The sequence below is a fragment of the Delphinapterus leucas genome, chromosome 10 (genome assembly GCF_059928025.1).
Source record: "Delphinapterus leucas isolate spDelLeu-1000000601 "Yukka" chromosome 10, BTC_Dleu_Yukka2, whole genome shotgun sequence".
In the NCBI taxonomy this organism is placed as follows: domain Eukaryota; kingdom Metazoa; phylum Chordata; class Mammalia; order Artiodactyla; family Monodontidae; genus Delphinapterus; species Delphinapterus leucas.
The window spans coordinates 73,810,006-73,821,933 of record NC_143138.1 but is presented as its reverse complement, the minus strand read 5'-3'; the positions used below and the strand labels follow the sequence as shown (position 1 = coordinate 73,821,933).

The 11,928-nt window shown below is 50.4% G+C and overlaps 1 protein-coding gene across 14 annotated transcripts in view; it reads right to left on the bottom strand.

The window, feature by feature from the left end:
* Window positions 1–119: 119 nt before the first annotated feature.
* FLNB (filamin B) overlaps window positions 120–11,928 on the bottom strand; it is a 138,839-nt gene continuing 127,030 nt past the window's right edge. For 13 of the 14 annotated variants that reach the window (XM_089918110.1, XM_089918111.1, XM_089918112.1 and 10 more), the window contains 5 exons: window positions 11,540–11,672; window positions 8,554–8,730; window positions 4,019–4,237; window positions 2,669–2,872; window positions 120–1,736 (listed from right to left, as the gene is read on the bottom strand). In XM_089918110.1, the coding sequence (XP_089774236.1) occupies window positions 1,549–1,736; window positions 2,669–2,872; window positions 4,019–4,237; window positions 8,554–8,730; window positions 11,540–11,672 (921 nt within the window). In that variant the 3' untranslated portion in view covers window positions 120–1,548. Of the gene's footprint in view, window positions 1,737–2,668; window positions 2,873–4,018; window positions 4,238–8,553; window positions 8,731–11,539; window positions 11,673–11,928 lie in introns of those variants that run through there. The other variant, XR_016394477.1, reaches the window with a different exon arrangement.

Sequence of the window (11,928 nt, the reverse complement as noted above, 5' to 3'; positions counted from 1 at the left end):
GAGGCGAGGCTCCCTGTTAAGATAAGTTGCTTAGCCTGCGTTCTTTCGGCCAGGGTTTGGGAGAGCCGGTCAGAGACGCAAACCATTTACCAAAGGACACCATCCAAGAACACCTGGGGAGCTTATGGAGCAAACGCTGTATTTAATAAGTTATAAGATACAATTTACAGTTGGCATTTGGTTCCAGTTTTGCTTCCACATCCAGGTTTACGAAGCCTGTGGTCCTTTCACATCAGGCTTCGGGCCACTCCAGTTCCTAACAGGTGGGCTTTGCCAACACTCACCCTCAGCTGCTACACCTCGGGGAGGGTCACCCACCTCACCCTGTCCCATCCATGGACACACTCGAGATGACAGTGGCCACCTCCTCAGGACGAAACAGCAAATCTGAAAGGGCTGACGGCCCAGACCACACTACACATCTGGGCCCTGCGGTCAGGCAGTCCCCGAGTGCTTTCACTTTATTCCAAAGCAGGTCTGCAAGAAGGCATGCAAAATGCCTGATACCCCCCATTTTCGGAATTTTGCACCTGCTTACTATTGCTTTCCAAAGAGCCTCGGGTGACATGTGGTCAGGGCCAAATATGCTTTCATTATTTCTGCAAATGGTAAAGGACCACCAATGAGCTGCTGTCCTTCCCTCCCCTGTTATTCCCTGACTTTCAGGCCAAAGGTTGGCAGGAGTTTCCTTCTATAATTATCTTCCAGAAAAAGTTCACGCTGGGGCTGCCTGGGGGTGAGTGTGGAGTGTTATGTCACGTGACAGGCCTCTGCTAACACCTGGACCCACCTGCGGTGTCTCTGGACATGCTGGTGAGACTCATCAAACAGACAAATGGCTGGAGCGTATGTTAAGAACAGGGCTAGTGTTGGTTAAAAAAAAGGGGGATCTTTGGCAAGTGGGGGGGCTGCTTGCCACTGCAGAATTTCCTCAGACCCAGCGACTGAAACGGACTTTGAAAACAAAAGCAAAGACATGGCTGCCAAGATGGTCACATGCAATGACTCTGCAGCGAAATAAGTAGCAGGATGAGGGGAGAGGCACCAAGAAGCCATTTCGGCCAGTCTGTCACCTCGGACACTCTGCCCGAGATGGCGGCGGGGTGGCAGTAGTGTTAAAACTGGTGTCACCCAATGGCCTTTTCTTACGTGATAGGGTCATCTTCTTTTCTAAACGACAACATAAACTAGGCGTCCCCATTTTCCCTGCCCTTCCTCCCAGTCTTGTTTTGCAAACTGACTAGCCAACTTCATGTCTTAAAAATATCAGCCTTGTCTGTCCTTGTTCTGTCTGCAGGGGGTGATCTGTGCCAAAAGAGGTCCAGTTTGCCGGGCCTATTGAACAAATTTGCATTTCCTGAGTCCCCAACATGACCCTGAAGAGTCAAGTTTAGGACTTCTTTCTGAAGGTACTTAAAAAACATGGCAATGTTTTTGGGATGGGGTTTCAGACCCACAAACGGGCTGGAGGACTTTGTATAAAACGAGTTACAAACAAGCAACAAAAGCAACCACCAGAACGCCTCCCAGGACTTGATGAGAACTGTTTTAAGGCACCGTGACATGGAAGGGGCTGCCAGGGATGTGCTCCTCTCCCCACTTCACGGCCAGAACGTAATCCCCCTTCTCCTTGACGATGTAGGTCACACTGTATTGTTGGTTGCCCACATGCTTCATGGAGACTTCTTCACAGGGGGTGGTGGGCCCGTGGACCCCGATCAGCAGCATGTTGGAACCTGGGAGGCAGAGGAAGGTGGTTACTCCATGAAGATGCATCCCAGAAGGCAGAGGGAGAGGGGGGGATGTGGGAGCCAAAGGAAAGATACCAGTTACTGCCTGTTAAGCTTCTCTGATGATGCTGGGGACCTTTGAGAGGTGGGAGAGTGCAGCAATTACGAGCAGGACTCTTATGGGTTCAAATCTCTGCCCTGCCACTTCCTGGGTGGGTGACCTTGGACATGGAACTTCCCCTCTCTCTGCCTTAGCTTCCCCATCTGTAAACAGGGGATGACACTAGCACCTACCTCATGGGCTTCTTGTGAGGTTTAGAGGAGTTATTGTATGTGAAGCCCTCAGCACACAGTAAAGGCTATGTAAGTGTTGGCTACTCTGATCTCATTTATTCTCATGAGAACCTTCAGGAAGGTCCTATGACTATTCCCATTTTAGAGCAGAGGAAACTGACTTTTAGAAAGAGATTTAGTAAGTTTCCCATGGTCACTCGGCTAATAAGCTTTGGAAATTAAGGAAGGAAGGAAGAAAGGGAGGGAGGGAGAGAGGAAGGGAGAAATAAGTAAGTGGTGAAGCCAGGTTTCCAGCCCAGATGTGCTAGATGCCAGAACCCAGGCAACTATCATTGACACCCAAATAAATACCCAAGTTCAAATTGCAATTATAGCAATTAGTGACAGAGGAGAGGCCAGGTTACTGAATGCAATGAGGATAACACGACCTTTCCTATGTACCTTGAGGTCATTTGGAAAAAATCAAGAGGCAAATCATTTAAAAATATTAAGTGCAGAACAGGGCAATGAACACAGTTACTTGCAAATGTCTGGGTTACATGGGTGGGTGGGCACTGCAGACCAGAGCAGGAAAGACCAAAGTACACAGAACAGAGGGTGTCGCCCCATGCCCTCTATTCCCTGAGCAGGGCCAGGCTGCCTACCGGCTTTGCTGCAGTCCACCAGGAAGGAGCTCTTCTGGCCCACAAATGCCTTCGAGAGCCCCGCCCCCTTGGAGGTCACCTTGCTGGCATCTGAGGATGCCTTGGGGATGGCGCTATAGCAGGTCTCCGTGGAGGACCTGGTCACTGACTCCACCAGGATGGATGAGGTCTCGTTGGCCGAGCCGGGGCTGACCAGACGCTGGCCTAGGACATGGAAGGGAGAGAAGCAGGCATGACTGACCAGACAAGGCAAGTACCCCATGCAGAAGCCCCAGGAGAGCCCCGGCTCCCCAGCACCTGGATCCAAAAGCCACCACACCCCTACCTCACGCCCCCCAACACCTGGATCTAAATGCCACAACTTTTCCATCTCACCCCCCATAATGTCTTCTATGGGGTTCTGGGGTCCTGCTCCACACAACTAAGATCTGGCTTTCTGGGTATATGGGAGAGTCTGGCCTTGGCTGACTTGACCTGGAAGTCCTTCCAGGTCGTAAGCACGTGCCTCCAGGAATATAACCACGTGCAACCCTATGGAATGGATAACCTTCCATTTATATAAAATACTCTATATATAAGCAGTGTAAACATGTGGGAGGACATTGACAAAATACCAAAAATGATTCTGCATATATTTTTTTTTTTGGGTGGTGCGGCGGAGCTTGTGGGATCCTAGGTCCTTGACCAGGGACTGAAATTGCACCCTCGGCTGTGAAAGTGCTGAGTCCTAACCACTGGACTGCCAAGGAGTTCCCCTCTCGGCATATTAGATGATTTTTCTATCTGAATTTTTAATTTACTTAATTTTAATTAAATTTTCTGCAATGAACCTATGCTACTTATATGACAGTGAACCAAGCAGAAAGAGACACGTGGAAGGAATTCACCACAATATTTATGGTGGTTACCTTGGGTGGTGGGCGGTGAAGTGGTTTTTACTGTTTGGTATTTTTTCCAGTGCTCTGAAGGAGGCACATTTTTATAAATTTAATAAAAACTTTTGATTATTTTAAAAGTGAAGGTTAGAAATGAGGGGAATTTTCAGGCCCTGACCTAAACAAATACGTAAGATCTCAAATATGTAAACATTCTTTCTTTTCTGTTTGAGACAGAAAACCACCTAATGTGCTTTCTCAACTTCTACACCCCTACTCTGCCTGCTTATTTTGCAAGTTTTCGAATATGCAGTCACTCTGACATGTCCTACCATTTCTTTACATTCAAGATTCAAAGCAGATTCAACATCTCTAAAATCATCCAGTTTCTACTATCGAATGGCTCTGCTGGTAATCTGACAAGATCACCTCCACAGGGGGAAGAATAACTTTTAAAGGTGTCTGTGGTTGTTACCTGTCACCTTGGCCTTGAACGGGCTGCCCACGATGTGGTTGGGCCCGCCATATTTGACGCCAATTAGGTAGCTTCCAGGAGCCATGGGGGTGTACATGACTTTGTACCCTTCGGGGGTTTCCTGGCAATCCATTTTAACCTTGGACGGGCCTTCAATGGTGACGGACAATGTCCCTGGCCCTGCTCGGGTGGTGTTGATGAAAAATTCAGACTGGATACCTGGGAGAAAGGAAGCAGGAATAAAGATCACGTGGAAGGTTTGGAGGGATGGGGAGGGTGTGCTTTGGGGAGCGTTCTGGGGGCCCTGAAGCAGTGGCGGGGCACACGGAGGTTCCCTCTCAGAGGGGTCACCTTGGTGGCACGGGAACCCACCAGTACTAGCTCTGAGCTGCTGGTGCAGAGAACCTCAGGCCCTGCGGGATGGTAACCCCTTTCCAAGGCCCAGGCAGGAGTGTGGCCAACATTCTGTCCACAAGCACGCACCGCCTTGTTTTCTCCTCTGGGCACGAGCCGTGGCTGAGGGCGAGAAGCCTGAGTCATCAATGAGAGCCTGAAATGCTGCTTCCGCCCCCAAGGGCCAGCTCTGCCCACAAGGGTGGGGGAAGCGTGGGCCCCTCTGACCTTTCCTTTCTCCTCTGGTTGGACTTGGAGAAGCCCAGGCAGCCCCGTTCTGCCTCCTTCCTCCTCAGGCTCCTAGCCCCAGACACCACGCTGAAGACCGGGGTAGCCGCTAGGATCTGCCAGCCCTGCCACTTTGCCTTGAACACCAGAAACAAGAACAGGACCAGAACAGCAGCTCCTGATAATACCACTGGCACCACTCCGGCTCCAGATCCTGTGCCCATCATTTTACATGCCCAGTGATTCGTCTTTAACAAACGACAATGAGGCTCAAGGAGGTTCAACCACATGCCAATCAGAGCTACATGAGAAAGGGGCAGAGCTGGTACTGAAGCAAGTCTGAGGGGGTTCAGACCCCAGGCCCGTCTCCTGGCCTCTGGATGGGCAGCGGGGCTGCCTCAGATGCTCTAACTGCAGCTCCAGGACATCCTACTTCTTGCCTGCCTGGTCCATGAGGGCCTCCTGCACAGACATCCTCCCTCGTGACAGAAGGAAAGCTGGGCCAAAAGACAGTGCCAACCAATGACCACTGTGGCGTTCCTGCCTGAGCCCAAGGCCCTGAAAAAGGCCCCACTCCCCCAGGCCCCTTTCTAGTTCAGAAGGGGAAGAGGCGGTCAGTCACCAGCTGCACACCTGCTACAGTGCCCTCTATGGGGCATCCCCAGCATAGCATTCTGCGGGGCTGGGCTTCTTCTAGAGCCCTGGACGCGCCCCACCTGGGAACTATTTTGGTTTAATTATAGCTCGGAGGCTGCCGGAGAAAGAATTACTGTTCTGGTTATCAATAAGACAAAGGAGCTGCTATCATGCAACCCAGAATACAACCCAGATGTTTCTGGAAAAGCTCCCGAGGCTCCTGTCCCAGCACCACCCCCCCACCCTGCCTCCACAACTGTCTCAACCTTGTCTCTATACTGGGCAGCCCAGGAGCCCTTCACTCAGCCGCTGCCCTGCTGAAGCAAGGGCGTTGGGGAAAGGGAGGGGGTATTCAAACAAGGGACAGCGTTTCCAGGAAGCAGCTGCAAGTGACAGCAAGGAAAGATACTTTTAAAGTGAAGATGAAAAGACCTGGCTGCAGTAGAAAGGACAGGATTGCTCCATTCCTAAGAAACATCAGTTCATCCTGATTGTGAGGGTCCAGAGAGGAAGATGAGGTGGGAAAAGAGAAATAAGGAATTACAGGGCGAGAGCAACCTATCAGGTGGGCTCCTTTATTATTACCATTTTACAGGAACGAAGTGTAGGCTCAGTGAGGTCAAATAACTCACCCTAAGACACACAGCTGGGGAATGGCTGAACTGGGGTTTAAACATAAGGTCTGTCTAACCTGGAGCTAATGCACTCGCCTGAGAGCAGATGGGAGAAAGAAAATCCACATGCAGGAGTCCCTCTCATCACCACCTCCAGCCAGAATCAGTACCCCAGACATCTCTGGGTATGGCGGTGTTCCCCTGTACCCCCGTGTATATACAGATGAGTTCCTGTGAGTTTAATGCATGTTTAATGCAGCCCTCCTCCATCTTCAAGGTGGGTGAGGGGTAACGGGAGGGAAGGAGGCTCTCCCCTTACATCTCGTGCACACTGGGGTTCCTGGGGCATTTCATCAGGAAAATGGCTCTTCCAGCCAGAGAGTCTGGAACTCCCTGGTCTAACTCCTGACCTTCTCAGTCCCTCTGCAGCAGACAGTCCCACCCCAAATTCTCCACATTCCCCTGCTCTAAAACCTGCAGAACTGACCATTTAAAGCGTGAGCCAAGAGATACCGCCAGCCCACCCATAAAAACACAGGGAAGCTTGCTTTGTTCCGAAGGTCAGGATGCAGGCCCTCCAGCAGCCGGGCAGAGACACCTTTTCATTCCACACACACTGCAGCTGTGTAATCCTGGGATGGATATTTGGGAAAAGGCCTGGGAGCGGGAGGGATAGAAAAACAAGACACCTTCCCCTTGACAAGAGCAATATTTACACAGGATTTGAAACAGGCTTGTTCTGTACCTCTCCCTCCTGGCTGGAAGTCTCCCTGCAAGACCAGCTCCTTCCCTCAGTAGCATCCAGTGCTGGCAAAGCACAGCCTGAAACCTGAGCTCCTGAGAAGGCTCGTGAACAGCCAACAGGAAGCATGAGAGGCCCTGGGCACAGCAGGTGTGTCCCAGCAGGGGGATGGGTGGCTGCTGGCAGCAAAGGAGACCTCAGTGGCTGCTGCGGGGCCTGGACCAGGGCCTGCTGGGGCTCCAAGTGCCAGGAGGACCCCACCTGGGCTTCAAGGGTGGATGGCTTGTCAGGAGCCAAATGCCTGAACTACTGCCTGGGGACCTTCCAGGGCAGCTGGGAAGATAGGTGTCCTTGTGTAGGACACCCCACAAAGCAGGCCAGGGATGTAGCCACTGCCTCAGGGCGAGCCAGCCATTTAGGGAGGCAGCAAAACTCAGGGGTTAAGTGAGCAGGCCTTGAGGTTATGAACCTGGACTGGTTCTGGCTCTGCCCGCTCCAAGCTAAGTAAGCTTGGGGAGTGACTCAACCTTTCTGAGTTCTCACTTTGCTCATCTGTATAATGGACATTGCCTAGGGTGAAACAATACAGTGCCTTTTACAAAGGGCAAGCTGCTGGCCCAGAGTTCAGTGTGGAGCCAGACAGGATGGGCCTGGGGAGATGAGAAGTACTCATGCAGACCCTGTGGGAGGTTTTGCTGAGGCCACTGCTTCAGTTGCCAGAGTTGCAGGGTGGCACACCAGCCGGTCAGTCACTCCTGCACCCGGGAGGGCCCCTCGTCCCCTTACGACACTCGCTCCACAGGGCTGGATGCCGGGAAACCATGGCCACTCATCCCCTTGCCTGTGGGTCTGCTCTGTCCCACTCACCATGTGGGATAGGGGGGAGACTAACAGCAAAATGTGCACACACAAGGAACTCAAGAATCCTTCCTAAGAGGCCCCAAAGTAACACTCAGACGCAAACTGCGTCCCAGTGAGTCCACGCCTGCAAAGAAACGTAAGTGGACAAGCTCCCCACCCTGGCACCTTCCGTAACAGTGACACACTAGACACCCCTGATGCCCACCTCTACATTCACGGTATGGACACTAACTACAGCCATTACAAGGCAGGTAGATCTGTAGGTTTTGACATGGAAAGTTCCTTAAGATGTCAAGTGACAAAAGCAAGTCGTACTGAAATACAAATAGCACTAAGACTATTTCTATAAAATAAAACTCCATGTCTACCTTTTTAACAAACCGACTAGCTAAGCAACCAAGTGACCAAGAATGAAGACCAACAAAGAGACAATTGGAAGGTCCTCCCCTGATCTGTTAAGCCGTGTTTCCTCCTGGACCCAGAGGGAGGGAGGGAGGAGAAGCAAGATGGAACTTTACATACTTCCTCACTGCCAGTATTTTTCACAATCAAACGTGTTCCATCTGTGGCAAAGACTAAAAAAGAATTTGACTGTTTTCGTCTTTTCTCCTCCCCCGTTAGGATTAGAATAAAAAGGAGCCAGGCTGTGACAGGTCTTACTGCCGACTGAATGTGTTTCTAGGAGGCCAGGGTCCACTAAAGGAGCTGGTGGGTAGGGGACCTCCCCAGAGGCCCGTTACATGCATCATGAACTCTGTGCAGGCAAAGGAACCCTCAAAACAAAAGATGCTGTGTTGTATTCCCTATCAGTGTCCCGGTCCTAAAAGAATCTGGCAAAGGAAGACAGCTGCAGCACGACGAACAGTAATGAGCTGTGAGAACGCAGCCATCAAGCCCTCACTCTGGATTTACCGCAGGTCAAGCGAGAGCCTCCCAAGGGTGCATTACTGAAGTTTCCCTGGGGAGAGAGGATGGCAGGCTTCCCGGGGGCTTGAAGAGTTCCACCTGCTCTTCCCCGGGGACAACTCCGTTAAAGACAAGAGGCAGAGGCAGTGTGTTACCTGTGGTGCCCCCCTCGAGCCCTGAGCCGTAGGCGGACACCAGGGCAGGGTTCCCCGCTTGTCCGGGTTCCCCAACTCGTACTTTGAAGGGACTTCCAACCACGTGGCTCCCGTTGAACTTGACGTCGATCGTGTGGACACCATTCTCGTGGGGGATGAAGCGAACAGCATACTTATCTGGGAGAGTGAACAAAGGCACAGGGTAAAAGTGGGCCCGTGGACCCGACCAAGGTGGGTGGGGACAAAGGACAGGAGCCCAACCTGAGAGGGCCGATTTTACATCACTAATAAGAAATGGCCCTACTGCAAGCCTGGCACCCAATATGTTGGTGATCAAAACCAGATGGGCCTATTTGTCTGTACCTAGACAGCCCTTTGGGAAATGCATCCAAATCTCAAATTCTGTGTTTAATCCTCTGTGGCTTTGGCCTCAGAAAAACACTTCCTTTATGAAAAGCTCACTTCTGGCGCAGTTTCTCTGCTTGGCCAGGGGAAAAAATGGTTCCAACTGAGACTAATGCTCCTTAATTAAGCTCCAAGCTAGCAACTGCCCCACAGGGCAATGGCCAGGTTTCTTACTGTGTGTTTGGCTCACAGCATGTGGTAAGATGATCTATAAACTGAAATGGGCACCTAGAATATCCTTCCACCATGCACCACTTGACCACCCCTTCCTCCTTGAAGTGCTCCCAGCTGGGATGCAGAGTCTGTTCTCCTCCAGTCAGTCTCTCAGCCTCTCCCTGGCTCCTTGTACCCTCCATCCCCTTCAGAACTTTTGTCGCTCAAAGCTCCACCCAAATCCTCTTGTCTTCTCCTCTGGACTCTCTCCATATGGAGCTGCCACCCATATCCTTCAACACTGCACGTCCCCCATCAGTCCCCAGCTGGTACCCACCCCTCCTCTCTGAAAGCCAATGTGCTACAGGGAAAAGTGATCCCACCCCCATGTCCACGTATGGTCCTTGATTGGGTCAAATGAATGTGGGATAGCAGGGGGAGAAATCCCTCTTTCCCCAAGCCTAAGTCAATTAGCACATGGCATTTAACCACACAGGAAGGGACTCAGGAACAGGCATGTATGTTCAGTGAGATAGGAGGGGAGGTTTGCTGGAGGCTTCTGCAAAAGGAACATCTAAGACTCCTGGAGAAAGAATCTTGAGGAGAGAATGTCTCTCTTGATTGGCGTTGTGTGCTGCTGCAGCCTTCTTACCACCAAGAGGAAGGCCACTTTCAGAATGAGGTCCACAAATCAGAAGAAAGAGCAGAGATGTTCGGGGCCTTGGAGAATATAGCTGAATGGCTGAATTAAATTGGTGCTGAAACCCACCTTAGATCTTGAACTTTCCACTTACGTGAATGAACAGACCCCCTTGTAATGGACCATGTGTGTAATGGACCCCCTTTATTATGTGAATTGGCTCGAGATGGGTGTTCTGTAATTCGTTACCAACGGCATCCTAACTGTGTCAGGCTGGTGGGGTCTCAGACACTGCTGGGGCTTCAAATACTGCCTGGGGCTGAGGACGCCATATCTCACTTGGTGGCTAAATTCCAATGCAGTAGAGATCTATTAAATGTTCCCACTTGGATATCTCAGGGACACCTAAAAACCTCTCAAAAAATAAAGTATTAAACTCTGTAAGGCAGTGACCAGCCCTTGCTCACCCATGGCTGCTGTCCTGAGCTTTGTTAACTGCATCATCATTTTTCTACCCCATCACCAAGCTCCATGTAACCTTTCTGAATTCACTTTCATTCCCTGTGGCCAACTGGTCACCAAATGTTATAGTTCTCTGACCTCAAGTCCTTCCTCTGCATTTCTAACACTACTGATTAATACTGTTTTCTCAAACGGACCGCTCTGCGAGCGTCGGCTTACCACCTTGCCTTTCAGATGTACCAACACATTCACTATGATGTGGTCAGACTTAAACCATTATCTGACCAGATATGGGTTTAAAGCCCACACATCTGTTCCTTCTGAGGCTCCCCACTGCCCTTTCTTTTTCCTCCCAGTGGGAGGAAGATGTCTAAATGCCAACCCAGGTCCCAGGTGTCTACCCTCGCTGCACGCAGAGCAGGGTACACAGTAAACACCCAATAAGGGCAGTGGTCACAGGGCTCGTCCTCATGTATCAGGGCCCATATTCAATGTTACCTCCTCCGAGAAGTCCTTCTGACCTTGTCAAAGCAGAAACCCTTTTCCTCTCCTGCTCTGACCATCTTTACCATTTGGTTCTCAATTCTGCTGTGCTGCTGGTGATCAGCTGGGGTCCTCACCTGTGCATTGCACCTTTCTGGCTCACACTCTTTAGGTCCTCACTAGACTCTGTGCTCCTCCCTGAAGGCAGGAATCATGACTTCCTCAGCCTTACCTTCCTGTCAAGTCTCTGATACTTAATAAATGTTCACTAGAAAAATGGTCTCGTTCAAGTTGATTGACATCACAGAATTCCATACACCAAGGCAGCGAGCAAGAGAATCTCATGCTATTAAGTCCTACTGGGGACCCAGATTCTCTCTTTCCTTTTTTCAGCTGCACGGCTAGCGGGATGTTAGTTCCCCAACCAGGGATTGAACCCGGGCACTCAGCAGTGAAAGTGCAGAGTCCCTGGACCGCCAGGGAATCCCCCAGATTCTCTTTTCTTAATTTACAGCAATCAACCTTTTTCTCAGAGTAAAGAGAGATCAGAGTGTACTTATTCATTTCATAAGGTAAACAATAAAGATCTGTGATATTTTATTAAAATATGAGAGAACATCACAATGAATGTCATGTGAAAGAAATCTGAAAAACAACTGAAAATAAAGAAGTATTTGTTTAAAAAAAAAAAAAAAAGCCTGCCCCTGGCAAATGTTTATACCCTCATTTATAAACAGTGTCTGGCAACAGCAAAGGGAATCCGAAGGCCTTGCAGAGGCAGATGACCCCTCCGTCAGGATACGTGTTTGCAGAAACATTCCTGGTGCGGGCGCTGGTGCTTACCTGGCTCCAGCTCAGACACGTGGCATTCCTCCACGGCTCCAGAGGGGCTGTGCACCTTTGCATCGATCTTGCCTTTTGCCCCATTCAACCTTATAGCAAAGGAGGCTGGCTGGTTAACTTTTAATCCTGATTCCTGAGAATTTAATACATGAGATGCGTTACAGCCCTCGGTGTTCTTGCTCAACAGCATATACCGACCCAACCCAGGATTCCAGCGGGGGGACAGTTCTCATGCAAACAGGCCTGGAATATGTTTTCCTATATAACACCTGGCAACAAAAGAGCAGGTTGAGTAATTCCACGTTTCTAGCATTAAATATAAGAAAGCAGAGACACACATCTGCATGGTCTTGTATCTAAACCATCGTGATTCAGAGATGGTTCCTAGG